General features: G+C 35.7%; 1 protein-coding gene across 1 annotated transcript; it reads right to left on the bottom strand.

Annotated features, from left to right (window-relative positions):
- Positions 1–250: 250 nt before the first annotated feature.
- pcsk7 (proprotein convertase subtilisin/kexin type 7) lies at positions 251–20,013 on the bottom strand. Its single transcript, XM_051129169.1, is given in 17 exon segments — positions 251–1,100; positions 1,262–1,379; positions 1,597–1,690; positions 2,493–2,587; positions 5,202–5,275; positions 5,277–5,359; positions 10,306–10,408; positions 10,492–10,602; positions 13,444–13,611; positions 13,976–14,076; positions 14,860–14,998; positions 15,296–15,350; positions 15,833–15,923; positions 16,475–16,640; positions 16,984–17,118; positions 18,422–18,887; positions 19,877–20,013. Coding segments are annotated over 16 exon segments (2,181 nt in total). The 5' UTR covers positions 18,842–18,887; positions 19,877–20,013; the 3' UTR covers positions 251–872.
- Positions 20,014–20,020: the final 7 nt, after the last annotated feature.

Genomic DNA, 20,020 nt, shown 5'->3' with positions numbered 1-20,020 from the left:
TTAGTTTGTAATATCTGCAAGTCAACATCACATTGAAAAATAACCCCATTTTCTATTGTAATACACATTCCTGGCCTTATTGTTGTGCATGTTAACCCAAAGGGAAAAAAAATGTCTTTCTTCAAAATGTAACAACTTTTTTTTACTTATGAAATTACTTTTCTTTTATGTCACCAATCTCTCTTATTTTTTACTACCTGTCATATAGAAAGATTTCTCACCAACCACTCCTCATTACAAAAAAAAAAAAAAAAAAAAAAAAAAAAAAAATCGTAGTTTGCAAACATTTTTTGTTGATTGAGTGCACGTCTGATATCATAAATGCATGCAAAGATAACAGAGACACTGAAACGGTTTCCCTTTTTGTTTTTATTCAAACCACATCTTGGTTCTTGTTCACAAGAATACCACACTTCAGTTTAAAAAAGAAAAGCCTAGAATCAGTAAAATGTCTGTCTTGACTTTAAACAATCTCTTTCTTGTGAAATTCGAGTGTTGGAGGTATTTATACTCGGAAAAGACCTAATAATGACACATTCAATGCATCACCATTAAGAAAAAAAAAGTCATTATATTAAACTAAAAATATCATTCACGCAGCAGCATTCAGCAAATCACATCATACAATCTTTCAGTCATCCAATCTTATATGTTTCAAATACTGCACTCCAAGTCAGGCACTCTTATAAGATAACATTGTCAGGAACACGTAAAAACAAATAAATCAAATAAAACAATAGAAGGCAACTCAAAATAGAGCATAACTCACAAGCTTAAACAAAAGTGAAGTGCAACCTGAAATTTCGAACAAAAGAAACTGAGACAAAGAGACAAAAGAGAGGAGAACAGAAGGTCCGGTTTTTCCCTGAGTGCTACGTGTTCTCATCAGCAGCAATGAGCGGGACTTTGGCCTCATTGTCCAACTCGGGCTGGATTTCCACCACCTGACTGTCCTCTAGGCCCATGGATGCAGCCTGAAAGCCTCTGTCCCGTCCCGTCCTGGTCATACTGCATCCACGCCAGTCCCAGTGAGTAAGGGTCACCTCGAGAGTGTAATAGAGCGACCAGAAGAGAGCGAAACAGCCCAGCAGCAGGAGAGACTGCAAACCACAAAACATGCTTATGATCATTTTCATGGTACTCACTACATATTCATTTAACAGTTTATACACGAGTGGAATTACATATGCATTGTGTTCCATTTAAGCCATACACATATGTGACCGCGTGCAATCATTCTCATGCTTTCAGGAAGACGTACCTTTAGGCTGCTCGAGGTGAACGGGCTCACAATTTCAGGAGGAACATCGATGCCAGGAGGGCAGGGAAGAGCAAAACTGCTGTTCAGATACTGTCCACCCATGGCATCTTCAACAACCCTGACAAGTGAAACAAACATACATATACATGTATTAAAACTAAACTGGTAAACTGTAAAATCCACTACTGAGGTTCAGTGGAAGGACTGAAGGACTAGACCGTTACAGTACAACAATCTGTTTAACAGACCAGAGTCGGAGCATTCATTTCTTCAGTATTTAAAATATCTTCAAGCAAATGCAAGTTAATGTTGAGTATCAGTTCTCAATAGCTCACCTCTGTCGTTCTTTCACCTGCTGGTGAGACAGAGATGAGCCGTACAGAGTGATTTTCCATTGCTTCAGGACGCCCGAGGACAGAGACGACTCTTCTGACAGACAGAAACACAAATGACAGGTTTTTATTATCGCTTGTTTTCAAAGGAATAAAATTGTTCATCCAAACTGTGACATTTAAACTAATGTTTAACTAACTTTACTGACTTAAAAAAAGAATCCATGTGTTCTTCTTACTACATATGTGACCTGATCATTTTGCTCCATTTTAATTCTGTTGTGCCCTGCTGCAAACAAAGTCATACAAAACATCTTGCTTGGAAGTTAAAGTGTTATTTAAGCTGACATGCTCAAAAAACCCGTAACAAACATTTGTAACCACAAGCTTTGTGCAGTGAAGTAATAACTGGTCATATGAAGGTTTTCTTTTGGCTCTGGTACTGATTTAGAATCGATGCTGTGGTACTACAGTAAAGCTTTAACAAAACATGAACTGTAGTCTTTCACGGGGAAACCATAGGTCTTGCTAAACATAGGGTGTTAATGTCACTTCACAATCTTTTAGGGATGGTCTCTAGTATCATTTGCAGAAAAGGAAAGCTGTTTTTTGTCACTGCAAGCTGATTTTGATTCAGTTCATAACTGCTAGCATTTCTGTGGACAGTGCTGCAGGTTTTGCTCATAAACACTTTGCAAAGACCAAAACGCTGCATTGCTAAAAGGTCAGGTTTAGCAGGTTAGCCTTTTCAGTTGGTAAATTCCATTATGCTGGCTATATTGTGTCTTTTTTGCAAGAATAGTCAAGTAACTGCTAGTAAATGACTTGGGATTAAGCACTTGGGATCAAGTGCTTTTCAAAATGAGTTGTGTAGTGATGTGTAGGCTGTGTTGTCTTACTGTGGTCGGTGATCCGTAGACTGTACTGTCCATCAGCTCTTTCTCCCCAGCAGCGCACAGTGGAAAAGGTCCAGTCCGTCAATCCAGACATATCTCTGCTCAAACAACAAGACTGGTCGGTTACACTTTATAGTAACTTTCATTACTAAATCATTAACAAACATTATATAATGCTTAAAGGAGAAGTCCACGTCCAGAACAACAATTTACAGATAATGTACTCACCCCCCTTGTCATCCAAGATGTTCATGTCTTTCTTTCTTCAGTCGTAAAGAAATATATGGTGCCCCGATTTTGAACTTCCAAAATGCAGTCTAAATGTGGTTTCAAACGATCCCAAATGCAGTCGTAAACAATCCCAGCTGAGGAAGAAGGGTCTTATCTAGCAAAACGATCAGTTATTTTAATAAAAATAATACAATTTATATACTTTTTAATGTCAAACGCTCGTCTTGTCTCACTCTGCCTGAACTCTGTTTTTGTTCCGGTTCATGACAGTTAGGATATAAACTCATGTTCTCCCTCAACTTCAAAATCGTCCTATATCACTGTTTTACCTTTTTTGTTAAGGGTGTTTGATCTTCTTTGCATGTTCACTTTGCAAAGACTGTGTCGGTACTTCTGCAGCGACGTAGGATGATTTTAAAATGATTTTTGAAGTTGAGGGAGAAAATATGATTGGAGTTTTTCAACATACCCTAACTGTCTTGAGACAGAATACACAGAGTTCAGGAAGAACAAGACAAGATTAAAGCACTTGAGATTAAAAAGTATTTAAATTTTATTATTTTTTTAATGAAAATAACCGATCGTTTTGCTAGATAAGACCCTTCTTCCTCAGCTGGGATCGTTTACAACCTCATTTGTGATCGTTTGAAGCTGCATTTAAACTGCATTTTGGAAGTTCAAAATCGGGGCACCATATCAGTCCATTATATGGAGAAAAATCCTGAAATGTTTTCCTCAAAAAACAATTTTTTACGACTGAAGAAAGAAAGACATGAACATCTTGGATGACAAGGGGTGAGTACATTATCTGTAAATTGTTGTTCTGGAAGTGGACATTAATTCATACATATTTACATAGCTAGACATATGAGGTAATGTGCTTTTTTTCCAGTGTTTACTAATAAACTTATTAAACATGACCTAATAATTAACAGCTCATTATTTATTGTAAATTTAAATGCTGGCAATTTAATAAATCAATAACAAACATTATATAATGCTTTATGGATCATTAGTTAATGGTTACAAATGTCATTAAACTTCAGTTCACATATTACCTAATGCTCTTTTTTATGTTTACAAATGTTGTGAAAAAAAAATGTGCTTAATGAGTCATTTTTAGGCACTTCACAAACTCTTTATGTTAACATATCATTCATATTATTCATTAACTAATTAATAATCACCGTCTGTAATGTTCACATATTCAGTCCTTGTTTGCTGTGTAGACTTCTACCATTTACACATTTTAATAAAAAAATCAAAAAAAATTTATTAATTATTTGTTCATGTTTTTGCAGTATCAAATCAAATTTGAGATGTTTCATCATTTGTAAATGTTTACTAATCATTTGTGCCTTTATGATCAGTCATCTCTGGCAAAAAGTGTCCTAAATGACCTGAATTTACCCTAATTACACATCTTTACAAATCATTTATTAATAATTTGTTAATGTTTGATTACACTTTATTTTGATAGTCCACTTTAGACATTCTACTAACTATAAGTAACTTTGCAACTACATGTCAACTAATTCTCATTCATTTACAACTACATGTCTACTAACTCAGAGCAGACTGTTAGTAGAACAAGTTGACGTACTTGCAAAGTTTAGAAGAGTGTTAGAAGATATTAAGCAGACAGTCTACTAATACTCTAATGACTAGTTGACATGCAGTTGCAAAGTTACTTACTGTTAGTAGAATGTCTAAAGTGGACTGTCAAAATAAAATGTTACCTAATGTTTTTGCAGTACCCAATCTGAAGTTGAAACTATTTATCATCTGTACATGTTTATAAACATTTACTAATCATTCAGTACATTTACAGGAACTGCTGTAACAACGTTTGTGTGAAGTGTGTTTAGTTAAATTTAACCAAATGCTTGCTAAAGACAGAACACATTGTCATTTAGGTGCAACACATGTTTTATTACCTCAACACGTTATTGCTACGTCAACAGGAGAAAACAAATCTATTCTTCAAGAAAATACTTAAAACAACATAAAGAGAATGCACCGTGTGCTATTATAGCAATCAAACTGACCCAGGTACACTACTGACCACTTAACCAATTCTTAAACCTACTCATAACACCAAACCTGACCCTAATCTTACACCTCAATAGCAGCAAAAATCTTGTGCACTAAAAAAGCTTTTAAAACCTGTATAACACCTGTTAAAATATTTGCAGATTTTCAAGTGCATGACCATATTAACTGATTTTCTTTTACATTACATAATTACTTTTTAATATTAGGTGTTTACTAATTTTATTACTAAGCATTAACAAGCATCTTATCTCATATTTCAAGCTATTTTAATATATATATTAACTAAGGATCTGTTAAGCATTCTATAATGTTTGTTAATGATGTATTTATGAAAGTTATTATAAAGTGTTAAACTGGCCTTAAGACCAATCTCACAGATTCAGAAGGCATGTGCGTGAAGTGAATCAGAAGTGTCGGGACACTCACACATCCAGCGGTCTCCTGGCTCCGATCAGCGAGCTCATTCCACTTGGACAGATGAGCCAGATCTCCACGTTCCCCGCGGCGCGGATGAACGATAGTCACAGTAACAGACACATGCTCCAGCGTCTGCATGCCCGACTGCCTCAGCTCAGACTGCGTGACTGTGGAACAAAGGTGTTCAAATGAGAAATGTTAATAATCCTTTAGCTTTAGATTGCATTAAACTAAACCAGTTGAAACATGCAAAATCAAAACCTGAACTGATTTTCATTTCATCATTGATATGAAGCAATTACAAAAAAAAAAAAAAAAAGCAGAAATAAATCTACGTATTAGGGAGTCGACCAACATGCAAACCGTTAAATAATCAGGTTTTAGTCAAACATGAAACCAGACAAATGTTAAACAGATGAGCAATTCCGTCCAATTATTTTGTGCAGCTTCATAAAAGAGACTACATTGCAAAAGGTCATGTTGATTTAATAGTTTAAGACAGAGTACATTTCCAAAACAGGCTCTGCACCAGTGTTTTCCTGTGCAAATGAGATTTTAATGATGATCAAGTTTGTAATAATTCCCAGTGCTTCCTGCTAACCATTTCATACTTTACAGCAGTTACTGAAAGTTTAGTAACTCAGAAATCACTTTTATTTCTATACAGAGCTACAGCAACAAAGCCAGTATGTGAGTTTGACATGTTCCTGCTGTCGCAGTTACGCTGCTGCTACGTTCACATCAATACTTAAAAATAACACCAAAAAAATAACTCCAGTAACAGCATGAATTAACGACTGCTGAAAGAGAAGAGTGCCATTTCCAAGCCCTTTCTGAATTCTACATTAGGCTACACTAACTCCATGGCATTTCCTCAGAGAGGTTCACTAAAACAAGCTCAGCACTCTCTGACCATATAGGGAAATGATCTTCTCTCAGAGTGAGAGAGAAAGAGAGAGAGAACGAGAGTAATCGGTTCATCATGGTAAACAACTGGAAAAAGGTATAAACAACAACAAAATGCAGAAGGTTCATTATGTGAGAGATACAAACACTGCACACAACCCCACCATGAAATCCAAACTGACAATAACATCTCTTCTCTGACGCAAAAGCAAACAGCAAATGACAATGATCCAACTGACAAACCAAACCCCATCCTACATTTTCCTCAAGTCACAAGAAGGAAAAAAAGACAGGCACAGTTTCTGTTTCATACTCAAATAAATGAAAGCATGTCACTGTGTATAAACCTACTTATGAATGAAATGAGCGAATACTTCCAGAACAGTTTATTTCTTTTAAAATGCTATTCTCCTCCAATATCCTCCATATAATGGACTGATATGGTGCCCCGATTTTGAACTTCCAAAATGCAGTTTAAATGCAGCTTTATCTAGCAAAACGATTGGTTATTTAAAAAAAAAAAAAAAAAAAATACAATTTAAATACTTTTTAAACTCAAAAACTCGTCTTGTCTGTCTCTCTCTGAACTCTGTGTATTCTGGTTCAAGACAGTTAGGGTATGTCGAAAAACTCCAATCATATTTTCTCCCTCAACTTCAAAAATCATTTCAAAATCATTCTACATCACTGCAGAAGTACCAACACAGTCTTTGCAAAGTGAACATACAAAAAAGATCAAACACCCTTAACATAAAAGGTAAAACAGCGATATAGGACCATTTTGAAGTTGAGGGAGAACATGAGATGTTATTTTGACATACACTAACTGACATGAACCAGAACAAAAACAGAGTTCAGAGAGAGTAAGACAAGACGAGCATTTGACATTGAAAAGTATATAAAATTGTATTATTTTTTATGAAAATAACCGATGGTTTCGCTAGATAAGACTCTTCTTCCTCAGCTGGGATTGTTTACAACCACATTTGTGATCGTTTGAAGCCACATTTAAACAGTTTTTTGGAAGTCCAAAATCGGGGCACCATATCAGTCCATTATATGGAGAAAAATCCTGAAATGTTTTCCTCAAAAAACAATTTCTTTATGACTGAAGAAAGAAAGACATGAACATCTTGGATGACAAGGGGGTGAGTACATTATCTGTCAATTTTTGTTCTGGAAGTGGACTTCTCCTTTAAAGTCTGCTAAATTGGAACAACTTTTTTGTACTTAATGCACTTTAATTGTGCAGAAGTGGTGCTGAAGTCCAACTACAGATATAATTAAGTATATTTTGGAACTACTGCAAGTATACTTTATTTACAGTTTAAATATTTTGCATTTAAAGACCGATATTATTTAAAGATCATACAATGCGTCAACAGTGACATTAAAACTTATTTTAGGCATAGTATTAAGAAATGTGCATTGTGCATAAGTAGTACTACAAATAAAGTTTAATTACAATTTTTATATCAGTAAGTCTCGAGCTATATGTGACCCTGGACCACAAAACCAGTCTTTAGTCGCTGGGGTATGTTTGTAGCAATAGGCAAAAATACATTGTATGGGTCAAAATTTTTGCTTTTTCTTTTATGCCAAAAATCATTAGGATATTAAGTAAAGATCATGTTCCCTGAAGACATTTTGTAAAATTCCTACTGTAAATATTTCAAAACTTACTTTTTTGATTAGTAATATGCATTGCTAAGAACTTAATTTGGACAACTTTAAAGGTGATTTAAAGTTGAACCATACATTGATGGAAAGCTTACTTATTCAGCTTTCAGATGATTTATAAATCTCAATTTCAAAACATTGACCCTTATGACTGGTCACATATGTCAGTAAAAATGTTAACAGACTTGAACTATACTTAGTATAAAATAAATGCATTTTAACTCTATCATTTTTTACTAAGGACAGCACAATCCACAATGTACTCCAATCCCTCACAGCCTTGTTTTCATTCCTGTCAGAAATTAAATATGGCACTACCCTGACCCAGTGTTTCATTGCTGCCTTCTTACTTTCACTGGGTTTGTTTGTACATTTAAGGTAAATTTTAAGTTGTCAAATATAATAGCTTTTTTATTTAGATTTGTTGTAATTTGTCTATTTATTTTACAGTCTGAAAATGCAACAAACATTCCAAAAATATATATTTCTGAAAAAAAATTAAATGCATATTTTTTCCTGTTTGCACATTTAGACTGTGAGGATTTAGGATACATAATAACAAATATGTTTCTTTCTAAACACTAGAATTCTTGGACTCTAAATTCTAAATGTATTGCATAGTCAGTGGTGGACAAAGTACACAAATCAAGCACTTCAGTAAAAGTACAGATACGTGTAATAAAACATTACTCAAGTAAAAGTAAAAGTACTCCTTTTTTAGTTTTATGTACTAAATAAGTCCTGACAGACACATTTACTTTGCAGCTTTATTAGGCTACTTTAATTTTATACTAGCATATATATTTTTTTACAATTCTACTGCTCAAAATATTTTTCCCAAAATAATCAATATATGGAGTCAAGATATATTTTTGTTGTTGATATGGACTATGTTGACGAGAGTGTTGTAGTAATATTCACTGTGAAGCTTACACTGCCATGTACCTGAGAGAAAACAGATCTGACCATCCAATTTTCACCAGTAAGAAAATCAGACATAAGGTGGTTGAATAAAAATATTTGGACTTTATATCTAAAAAATTACGTCAACTTAGAACAAGCAAGCTTGTTGGCTAAACAGTTACCATCAGCTAACAATATTTACTTATTTTCAGTATGGTTATGAATAAACATTCATATCTGTCTACTCTGCTAGTTGATCCAAACAATATAAAAATGTATACTGTTGATAAACAATACAAATACAGACGTCATATGCGTAGCATTTTAATAAAACCACTAACGTTACAGCAGTAGGGAATATGAACGTGCATGAGTTATTTTATTTAATCTGTGTTATTTGAATGTTTCGTTTTTTGACTTAAAACATAGAGACACTGATGTTGATGTGTCTGAATTCAAGCATTTCAGTGGGTTTCACCCTTTACAGCAGATTTTATTCACAAACAATGGACAGTTTTGACCTAAATATGATTTTCAGTTACAATAATTAATCCTAAAATTCGACATTAGTAACTTACTTTTCACAGCATTAATAACACGTGTGCATGTGTGCGAAGTAAAAGTAAAAGTCACTCAAAATAAAACTACTCTAGTAAAGTACAGATACGTGAAAAAAGTACTTAAGTACAGTTACGAAGAAAGACTACTTTGTTTCTGTACACCACTGCTAAATGCATTATGTAACATCATCTGTAATTTGATCCAACTTTGCCACATTACATAAAGAGTGCTGTTAAGTAATCTGTCATTTTAATAGTAACTATTAATAACTCGCACAAAAGCTTTAATTAAATGATTTAGTGCATAACTGAAAAGGATAAACAGAAAAAACAAACAAGGACTGAAATTGTGCTTCATCAGCGGTGTGCTCATGATGCTGCAGAAGTCCTGTCCATCTTATGATGCTCAGTTTCAAAAGTCGCATTTTAATGTGTTAGTGGACAAACATTTTCCATGACCAACTCTGTTAGAAGTTTTTTCTGAGACAGAGCAACTGTCAAAATATAAGAACTGCACCAATTCAACCAACTGACTGAAGACAGAAAGAGACAAAAGGAAAAGAGCACGAAAGATATGAGCGCAATTGAGAAGGGAAGCAACATTTCACTTCCACTGTATACTCGAACACATAAACGCCGACTAACATTTCCAAATAAGGGCAGACAAGTGCTGTCTGTGGCAAGGATCCATTAACAGAGCACACAGCGGTCATAATAGCCCTTTTTATGGTTTGTTTGGAATTACATATTAGATCAAAAAACAGTAAATAATTTGGTCTCGCTTCAGTTTGGCAACCAATTCTCACTATTAACTACAACTTTAGCCTCAGTAAATTCCTAATTTGCTGCTTATTAATTGGTTAGTAAGGTAGTTGTTAAATTTATGTATTAAGGGATCTAAAATATGACTATGCAGAATATGTACTTTACAAGTACTGATAAACAGCCAATATGCTAGTAATATGCATGCTAATAAACAACTAGTTAATAGTGAGAACTGCTCCCTAAACTAAGGTGATAGCAATAATTTAATTTCAGTAACCTACTCCACATAAATCTCTTACCATTCCAAGTGTGAGTGAGAGTTTTGGGATAGGCTGGGATGTCTTCATTGGCCTTTAAAACTGGGCTCTGGTAGGACACCAAAAACGGGACGGACTCCCAGACCTGTCAGACACACAGATACAAACTCTCAGCTGCTTCATAAAGCCTGTATTCCTCTGAAAGCAGCACTGCTATGATGGATCTACCTTGGCAGCATTAACCAGCCTCCAGGCGTTCAGCAATCCGAAGCCGTACTTGTGACTGTGATGGAAACCGGCTCCATTAATTCCCCAGTCAGCCTGAACGTCACCGTCATGCTAAAGATGTAAACACACCTCAGTATTAAAATAACATCATTATTAAAACCACTACAATTAACATTATTCGTGCAAATAACATTGGTCTTATTTTAGTACTGACATTAGTTAACTTCGTATTATTTTTCGCTGTGATATTATTATTGGTATGAAGAACTGTGAATTTTCAGTGGTCTCTGAAATTGTGATATAGATATTTTAGCTGGAAATAATGTTGTTGCAATATTATGATAGTACACAGTTTACAATGATTTAAAATGACTTAAACCATGATTCTGACCATATCATCACCCCTACATGACAATTTCAGACAAGCAGTTGTGCAATTACATATGTACTTTTGATTATTTAACTGAACAACACGCATGATGAATCCAGTAGAAAATAGGCTAAACATTATCAGTGCATTGGGGCCTTTCATGCTGTTTCTTGCAATCAGAATGGCACTAAAGGATGGAGGGGCAAGTAAAAAGTTATTATTCATTGAATAAATTACTGTTATCATTTTTTAGCATGTTAGTAAAATACAGTGTAAGGCAATTTTTTTTTTTTGGTTTAGCTCATCTGTAACTGACTGCAGAGATGTACAGGGGTTGGACAATGAAACTGAAACACTGGCCAATATAGTGTTGGAGGTTTCATGGCTATATTTATGCAGCCTGGTGGCCAGTCTTTACTGATCGCACATTCCACCAATAAGAGCAGAGTGTGAAGGTTGACTATGTGCACCCAATAGCTCAAACATTGTACCCTGAAGGTGGTGCCGTGTATTAGGATGATAATGCACCAATACACACAGCAAGACTGGTGACAAGAGTGATTTGATGAACATGAAAGTAAAGTTAAACATCTCCCACGGCCTGCACAGTCACCAGATCTGAATATTATTGAGCCACTTTGGGGTGTTTTGGAGGAGCGAGTCAGGAAATGTTTTCATACACCAACATCACATAGTGACCTGGCCACTGTTCTGCGAAAGGAATGGCTCAAAATCCTTCTGGCTACTGTGCAGGACTTGTATTTGTCATTCCCAAGATGAAATAATGCTGTATTGGCTGCAAAAGGAGGCCAAACGGCATACTAATTGTGGTCTAAACCCAGGTGTTTCAGTTTCACTGTCCAACCCCTGTAGGTTGTGGTCATTGGTCATGTGGTCAAGTCTCATTTGCCGACATAAGTCGGTATGTTAATTTATAGTCTTTTAAATCATTTACTGGTTTATAGAACTGAATGACAACACGGCTGTTACAGCTGATATTCAGAATAGCATCACTCCTGCTCATGTGATACTGCTTAAAAATGTATATGTTAATTACAGGTTTACATATGGACAGTTTTTTAAATAGTGTATTCTATCAGGGTTCCCACTCTTTTTCGGTGATCATTTTCCAGGACATTTCCAGGACATTTTTATTTTAATTATGGCAGGAATAAAAGATGAGGAGAATGCCCTAACGTAATATATTCTTCTCTTGAGAAGTCTTTAAAAAAAAAAAAAACATACAGTTTATGGCCATGACTTAACTATAAATTTTATTTACCTATTTGAAAATAAAAATAAATTAAATCAGTTCATTATTTATGCTAACAATAATATTAAAGAAAATATTTAAAAGTATTGGCATGTGTCCCTTAAATATTTTTAATTAAGCGTTGCTTTAAAAGGATCAAGTAAAAACTCTCCCTCTTGCTCACTCTTTTTTTTTCTGTTTTCGGCAGAACTTTTCATACTCTTTATCCCGGCTGAAGCACTTTTGTTTCAATCTATAAGAATAATCAGCCTATGTTATACTGTAGTTTAGTTTAATATATCAATATTAATAAGGTGAGTCTGAAAGTCTATTTGATGGTGATTTCTCATTTCTTGTTTGTATGAAGGCTAAATACAAATAAAAAGTGAGCATTAATTTATTTGTACCACTTTCTCTAAAATATTTTATAGTTTTATAGAAGGAGGTTTCATGGACTTGGCAAATTCATTTTTCAGAAGTTTGTATAGACATCTGTTGTGGGCGTTCTAGGCAGTGATTCTAAGGCTTTTTTAAACACTGTTCTTATCGATATCTGAATTACATCATATCGACCAAAATTAAGAAATATATTCTGATATGAAAAGAAAGAAAGATTCTACATACATGAGCAGTTTTTGATCTAATTTCAAAATCTGAAGTAAAAACAGAGTGGTCTAACTTAATACAAAAAAATATCTGCAGGAAACAAAAACAGCACAACAGCTTATGGAACAGCAGCGATACAGCATTTCCCATGAAAAGAAAATACCATCTAAGCTTTTCTGAGTTCACCTCAGAGATACATTCATATAAATGTATACACCCCCCTCCACTCCACTTCCAATATTTTGCGCATCGTGAACAGTGAGCTTGCTCTGCCAGGATTTTCTCGTCTTTGCGTTCATCTTCAGCATCTCTGGCCTTTGTTAATGTCCTATCCACAGACTCTGTAATATTTCTACACAAATGACATTTTGAAAAATGCTTGCAATACAGTTTGATGTAAGTCCGGAACAGAGATCAGCTGAAATAAAACAAAAGAGCTGACTGCTAATTGCGCGTTTGGAGCAGAAACTGGCCAGTTACAATTTATGGCAGTTCAAACATTTTCTACTACTAGCTGTTATTTGTTTCGGGCTTGGCTAAAGGAGAACACAATTCCTTTTTTAATAATAATTTTCCAGGACAACTAAAGATTTTCCAGGACATTTTCCATTTTCTCTCATTTTCCATGTGTTTACCAGGACTGGAAAATTAGTCATAAATTTTCCAGGTTTTCCAGGATGTGTGGGAACCCTGTCTACACATTAAATAAAGAGTGATGTGATACCTGTGTCGCTGTGTAGGCTATGAGGTGCTGGACGTCCCGCCAGCTGAGACACGGCCGCACCTGCAGCATGAGCGCCACCATTCCTGCTGCCAGAGGAGCAGCTGCGGAAGTGCCTGTGTGGCCGTCCGTACAGCCTGTGCCGCTCTGCAGCGACCAGTCAGAAGTCACCTGAAAGAGATGTATCAGAAAACTAAATCTAAAATCTCATAACTGGATCCTCTGGTGAAATCATCTGTGGTGACATATGCAGGACTTCTCCAATCATTTGAGCATCCAGTCGTCCAGAACTACCAGAGACCCTAATAGATGCTGCAGTGATGCAATGACCTTACCAGTAGCTGACTAGATCTTTTATTTAGAAGGTGGGACTTATTCTGACATATTGCAACTTAAATTAACAATCAAATCATCTCACCAAAGTGATGGGAGCAAAAAGGGCTTGTTCGACCAGACATTTTCTTTCACACAATACATATGCTCTATTTATAATGCTATAATACAGCATATTTTAACAGGCTATGCTGATACTCACTATACTGCGCAGCTGTCTGCTCCCACTGCTGAATGTGACGGCCAGCATAGACGCACACTCTTCTGCATAAAACGGCTTTCTGCCATTCTCATCAACCGCTCCTGCAATTACACACCATCATTTACTATTTAAAAAAGAGCTTTCATTTTCTTAAAGGAACAGTTCACCCAAAAATGTAAATTTGCTGTTAGTTTACTGACACTCAGGCCATCTAAGATGTAGATGACTTTGTTTCTTCAGTAGAACATCAGTTTAAAAAAAAGGCAAATCACTGAACACAAAATTAATACTAATGGCTCCTGATAATATATTGTGGTCTTATGAACCGGAAAGATCAGTCTGTGATCAGATCAATCTCACAAGTGCCTGGTAAGATTTGGTGAACTGCTTCATCTATTTCATTAAAAAAAAGAACCGGTTCAAAAGAACGATTTGCTTGTGAACCGAACTGTTTGCTTGAGACTCTGGATTACAGATAATAATGTTGTAAATAATGTTCGGTTTCTTGCACTTGCAATATTTCTTCAGGAGCCGCAGGTTTTCATTTCTTCTTGCCTGTATATGTTTTTTTGAATCTCAGAGTGACGGCAGCCATTGACATGCACTTTATGAATCACTGTAACCACGGTTTCAAAAATCTTCTCTTCTGTTCTACTGAAGAAACTCACCTCTTTGATGACCTGGGGATTTTCATTTCTGGGTAAACTATCCCTTTAATGCTATATAACAAATATAGAAATCCAAAAGTTGAAAAAAATATGAAATTAAGAAATATTTTCTTTTGTTTTTAATTTTGGGCTGAAATCTCAATCAGAAATGCTCCTGACAGCTTTGATCAACAAGGTTTAGACATTCGTAACTGATATGAGAGAGCAGTTCATTACCAATGGTGACGGTGTAGATGGAGTTAGCGTAGCCATCGTAGTTGCAGTTGTCTTCATACTGTCCTCCATTACCACTGGCGACAACAAATATGCTACCGAAGCCTCTCCTGCCTGCAATAACTCCATGCTGCAGCGCCGCCTGTGGAAAAACGAAGAAATCGGACTAAAGTTTGAATTAAGTACTCAAAACCACTCCCAGCTGAACCCTGGGGTTGCAAAATAAAAAAAAAAATATTTGTAATGGCAAAAATGCATCTTATTTTAAAAGAACCTCTTTGAAGCCATTTAATGTCACATGTGTAAAGGCTGAAGCACCAGCATTTTGTCTTGGCAAAAGTACAGAGAACCAAATGGTGAATGACGTACGTGTTCTGAATTCCATAATTAAATGCATTACTTTGATGAAATGCAAATGAAAAGATTCAGACAGACTAACCTTGCCTAAAGGATGCGGTCCATCAACTGTACGGCCATCGTCATCTGGACCCCAACTACAGGACAAAAGAATACATTCTAAAATTAAAACTCACATAAGTTAACATTAGTTAATGTATTATGAACTAGTAGTTCACGCATTATCTAGCATGAACTAACAATGAGCAATATAAAGACTTCAGCAATAACTAATGTTAGTAAAAGTACAGATGTTCTCTGTTCATTCATGTTAACAGATACAGCTTTTGATTTTACAATGTTGAATTTCAAACAAATGCTGAAAGTAATATAAAAATGCATAAATCCTGCAGAAACATTATTATTGTTAGCATTTACTGATGTTAACAAACGGAACCTACCACCACTATTTGTTTTAATCGGCCTACTAAAATTGCAATCAGTTGAAAATAAATATTACAAATGCCACAGTAGGAATGACAGTACTGCACATCAAGTCCTAACAACAAAAGCAAATACATTAAATTAATTGCGTGATAAACTGTGTTAAAATATCTATCACAGTACAAATTCTTCAGACCTGCAGCTGTAGACGTCATTAACTTGGTAATGCTTGTTAAAAGCAACAGCCTCCATGCTGTCTGTGAGGGGCCCGTCCAAAACTCTGATGCCTACAAGGACACGCACACACGTGCAGTTAATAGACAATGTAGACAACATTACAAATGATGTAAAAGTAATATTAAAATGAACCAACATTGTGAATGTTGCAATGATTCTAATCTGGCCAGTTTTTGTCTTTATCAGACTTTTACCCAAATGAAGAATACAAGAAGTCATTCAACTTAAAGCAATTAATCTCCAAGATGATTCATTTAGAATGTGTTTAATTAGGGATGCATGATAAATCATATTCCAAATCACGATTTAGGTTTCTCTCAAGTAAGTCCACATAACCTGTTGGATATTTATCCTGAAAACATTAGCTTCCGCTTTTGAGAGAAGCTGTTTGTTGCACTAGTTTTCAGAATGTATTGTGTTTATTTATATGAGAACAATAACACATCAGGAAAACAGATGATGTAAAATTAACCATGTGAGTTGGCGTTCTCTTGATTTGTGCTTATGTGAAAGGGTAATAATTCTGACTAAAGATAAAAAGAATTTTCCCGAATTAGTCCTAGGTTTGATTTTTATCGTAACACATACAGAAAACACCAACCTGCCACTTTTGATCCGTATGCGACTCCTACAGCGCAGAAGCTGTTGTTTGAGACGGCGGCGATCTCCCCAGCGCAGCGTGTGCCGTGATGGTTGTCGCTGTGGCTGTCAGGATGAGGCATGGGGTCAGGGTCGTTCGAGTTTAGATCATAACTACCCTCAGGACTCTAGAAAAACACCAATCACACAATAAACCTCCACCTGGTCAATACATCATACACTCTATTGACAAGATTTGTGGCACTTGGCCACATAAAACCCTTAGAGATGATTTAAAGTGTGACTTTTTGTCAAACGTTAAACATTTGTTAACCCAGTACTGTGGTGACAGATTCTGATTTAAACAATGAATATATTATTGTTTACTGCTACTCTGAATCTGCATTCTACGCATCTTAATGAACTCATTTTCAAACAAAATTTTCTCTAGTAATTGCCACTGATGCTGCATACAGAGTGTAGCGCATATTGAACCCGTGCGACTGCTGTGTCATATGGTGTTTGACTCACATAGTTGGGCTGAATATCTGCCAGTGTGTGCTGAACACCGTCATCCACCACAACCACTGTGATCCCGACGCCAGTGATGTTTCGCTCCCAAACACCAGTCACATTGATGTCCATTCCATGTTTCACATCGTTGTGCTGTAAACACAAATGTGGAGAGGTGAGATGGCTAAAATCTGACAGCTTTGAGCCAAACGTGATGCATTTTTACTTACTGCACTATGAAATTGTTATTTTCCCCCAAATTTAATGTTATTCATTCATTTTTTTTATTTTTCTGGATTCCATTTTAATTGTTAAATGAAATTAATCATCAAAAAGCATGTCTAATTAATTGAAATTGTACAGAACTGAACAACAATTAATTAAAAGTTAAAACAAAAAAACATAACATAGGGCCCTATGAAATATATTTTATTTACTTACGGATTTTTGGTATTTTATTTATTTATTTATTTATTTATTTATTTATTATTATTATTATTATTATTATCATTATTTATTTTTTTTTTAACCAAATATCATGTTTTCTGTTTTCATTTTTCAGTTAATTCCATTTTAAAGCTTTATTGTATTATAATAATTAAAAAGTATGTCTAATCAACTGAATTCATAAAACTAAAACAAGTTAAAAGTAAGAAGGCCCTATGAAATATTTTGTTGTATTTTTTAAAAGAAATTCTGTGGGTTATTTAATTAATTTTCTTTTAATTATTTTTTTTAATTAATTAATTTTTTTATGATTCAATACAAATTTATCATCAAACAGTGTATTATCTAACAGTGTTAGGAATTCAAATGAAGGCATAAAACATTAACCTTTTTGCTTTTTACTTCTAAATCTTTTAAAAATGCAAATCAAACAAATCTAATTAAAATGTGAATGTGATTTAAAACATCTATTTATCTATTTATTTATTTGTTTGTTTGTTCTTTTGTTTTGCAACAAAGTCCACAATGTAAGTTTACGTTTAAAATTAAGCCATGGAGAAAATTGTGATTATTCTTTAAATAAAGTTTAAAAGTAGATGTTTTTAGTAGTATTTCTTTGAATAGCACTTTCTACTGTTCCATAGCAATATGTTCATGTTCCTTCAAATTAAACCCAACTTTTATTCAGACAGGTTGTTGTGAAGGCCATCAGGTTTCTGTGAATATCGAAGGAAAGATTTCCCAAATGAAATGTGGTGTGCTGATGTTTCATTACGAGTAGTAGAGCAAACTTGGACAATACAACCCGCAGACTTCACATCTAAATAGTCTTTTTGTGCTTCATCAAAGACCCTAGTCCAGATCATGATATGAGTGAGTGCACAGACCTACTTGTGATTTATTCATCCAAACGTCCAACTTTTTATTGCAGTCTGCGATTCTGTCCACATTTTCCACATTGTGGAAATCACTGGGCCCCATTTACTGGCTTACGCGACACAATACTCACCAAGTGCCACTGGCTGGGATATTTCGGGTCATTGAAGCTCACGCTCCTCTTGGACCGTCTGAGGATGTGTTCCTGTGAGTGCCAGAGCACATGAGGGTTCTGATCCAGAGCGGACATCGTCGAGTGCGAGTCAGCATCTGCGGAGTTTTCCAGTCCTTGGCAGAGCAGGTAGTGTCCCTCCAGCTGCCCGATCTGCCCGTGATTCTCCAGGCCCACCTCCTCCGCCACACTCTGGGCCAGCCTGTCCAGCGAATGCCCCGCTTTCACAGAGCCCGCGTCGAGCCGCACCGCCCAGGACCGGCCCGGACCGCAGGAAGAGGACGTTTGAGAGGGAAAGAAGAAGGAATGGCTGTGCAGTGGTGAAATGGTGAGGAGCAGCAGATGATAGAGGCTGAGACACATCTGGGGGGAGGATGCCATGTCAGCCCGGAGAAATCAGCAAAACACACTCTCCACATCAGATCAGCTGCACGGGAAAAAAACACAACACAAACACATCGCTGATATTAAATAAATCATTAAATATTTACATATCTTCGTATGTGTTCAGCATAAAAAAGAAACGGGTTTGGAACAACGTGATGCTAGATTGTCAAAATTTTGTTTATGTAACAGCAAAAGTAAAATGTGAGCAAAATGTAATTGTTGTTACACTGAATAATATTTTAGTATAACTGTATAAGCGAAGAAAAATATCAAAATGGACATCCCAATCAGTATCTGGATGAAGATATTTCATAATAAACTGGTTACAGAACTCATTCGGCTCTACGGTGCACGTGTCAAGCTCCACTCCTAAACAAAGTGCAGCTCCAAAACACCTGCATGGAGGAAAAATTCTAGACATCCTTCAAGTGAGTCCTTCATTAGTCGCTTCTGGTGTGTTTAATTACAGCTGGAGCTGAACTTCAGTTCAAACCAGTTCAACATATGAGACACCAAAAACACCACGTGACTAAACAAGTTTGTTCAGTCCTGCCCAGACTTCAGGATATGCAAGGATATGTCATCAAAATCACAAGCTGCTCTATTTCTTCCTTCACAGCACTTTCTCGTGTGTTCGTGTGTAAAGGTGTATATAAGCATGTTTTTGGAGTGTTACAATGCTTTGCAATTTGTAATCTACTTGTCGGGTACATGTTTTTAGCTGTATGCAGTGTAAAGTCTTTGGCAGTACGACTGAATGAATATGTAATTCTGTCATGCTGACAAAATGTCTTGAAACAGAGAGAGAGAAACCGGAAGACGTCGAAACACGCGGCTCTGTTTATGAAAATAGCGTTACATTAAAATACATTAGTTGTCTAACCCACGTGTTATGTAATTAATTAACTAAACACACAATAAGGAAACATAATTAAGTATTAGATAAAACTGGGCTCAGCACTAAGGAAAGTGAAACCTCAAACTGGCAGGTCAGGAATAAATAACAAACCGTTGAGACGCTCGTCTTACCTTTTGGTAACGATAATGTATTTCGCTATCGTTTGTCTGTTTTATTTCGGAGCTGTTTACAGTCATTATTCGCCATCGACTCGATCAGCGACATTACTCAATCGGGGAATTCGATCTGCTACGCTAAACATCCGCAATCGTCAT

The sequence above is a fragment of the Labeo rohita genome, chromosome 15 (genome assembly GCF_022985175.1).
Source record: "Labeo rohita strain BAU-BD-2019 chromosome 15, IGBB_LRoh.1.0, whole genome shotgun sequence".
NCBI classification, from domain to species: domain Eukaryota; kingdom Metazoa; phylum Chordata; class Actinopteri; order Cypriniformes; family Cyprinidae; genus Labeo; species Labeo rohita.
Note: the sequence above shows the minus strand (reverse complement) of the source record. Positions and strands in the feature narration are given on the sequence as shown.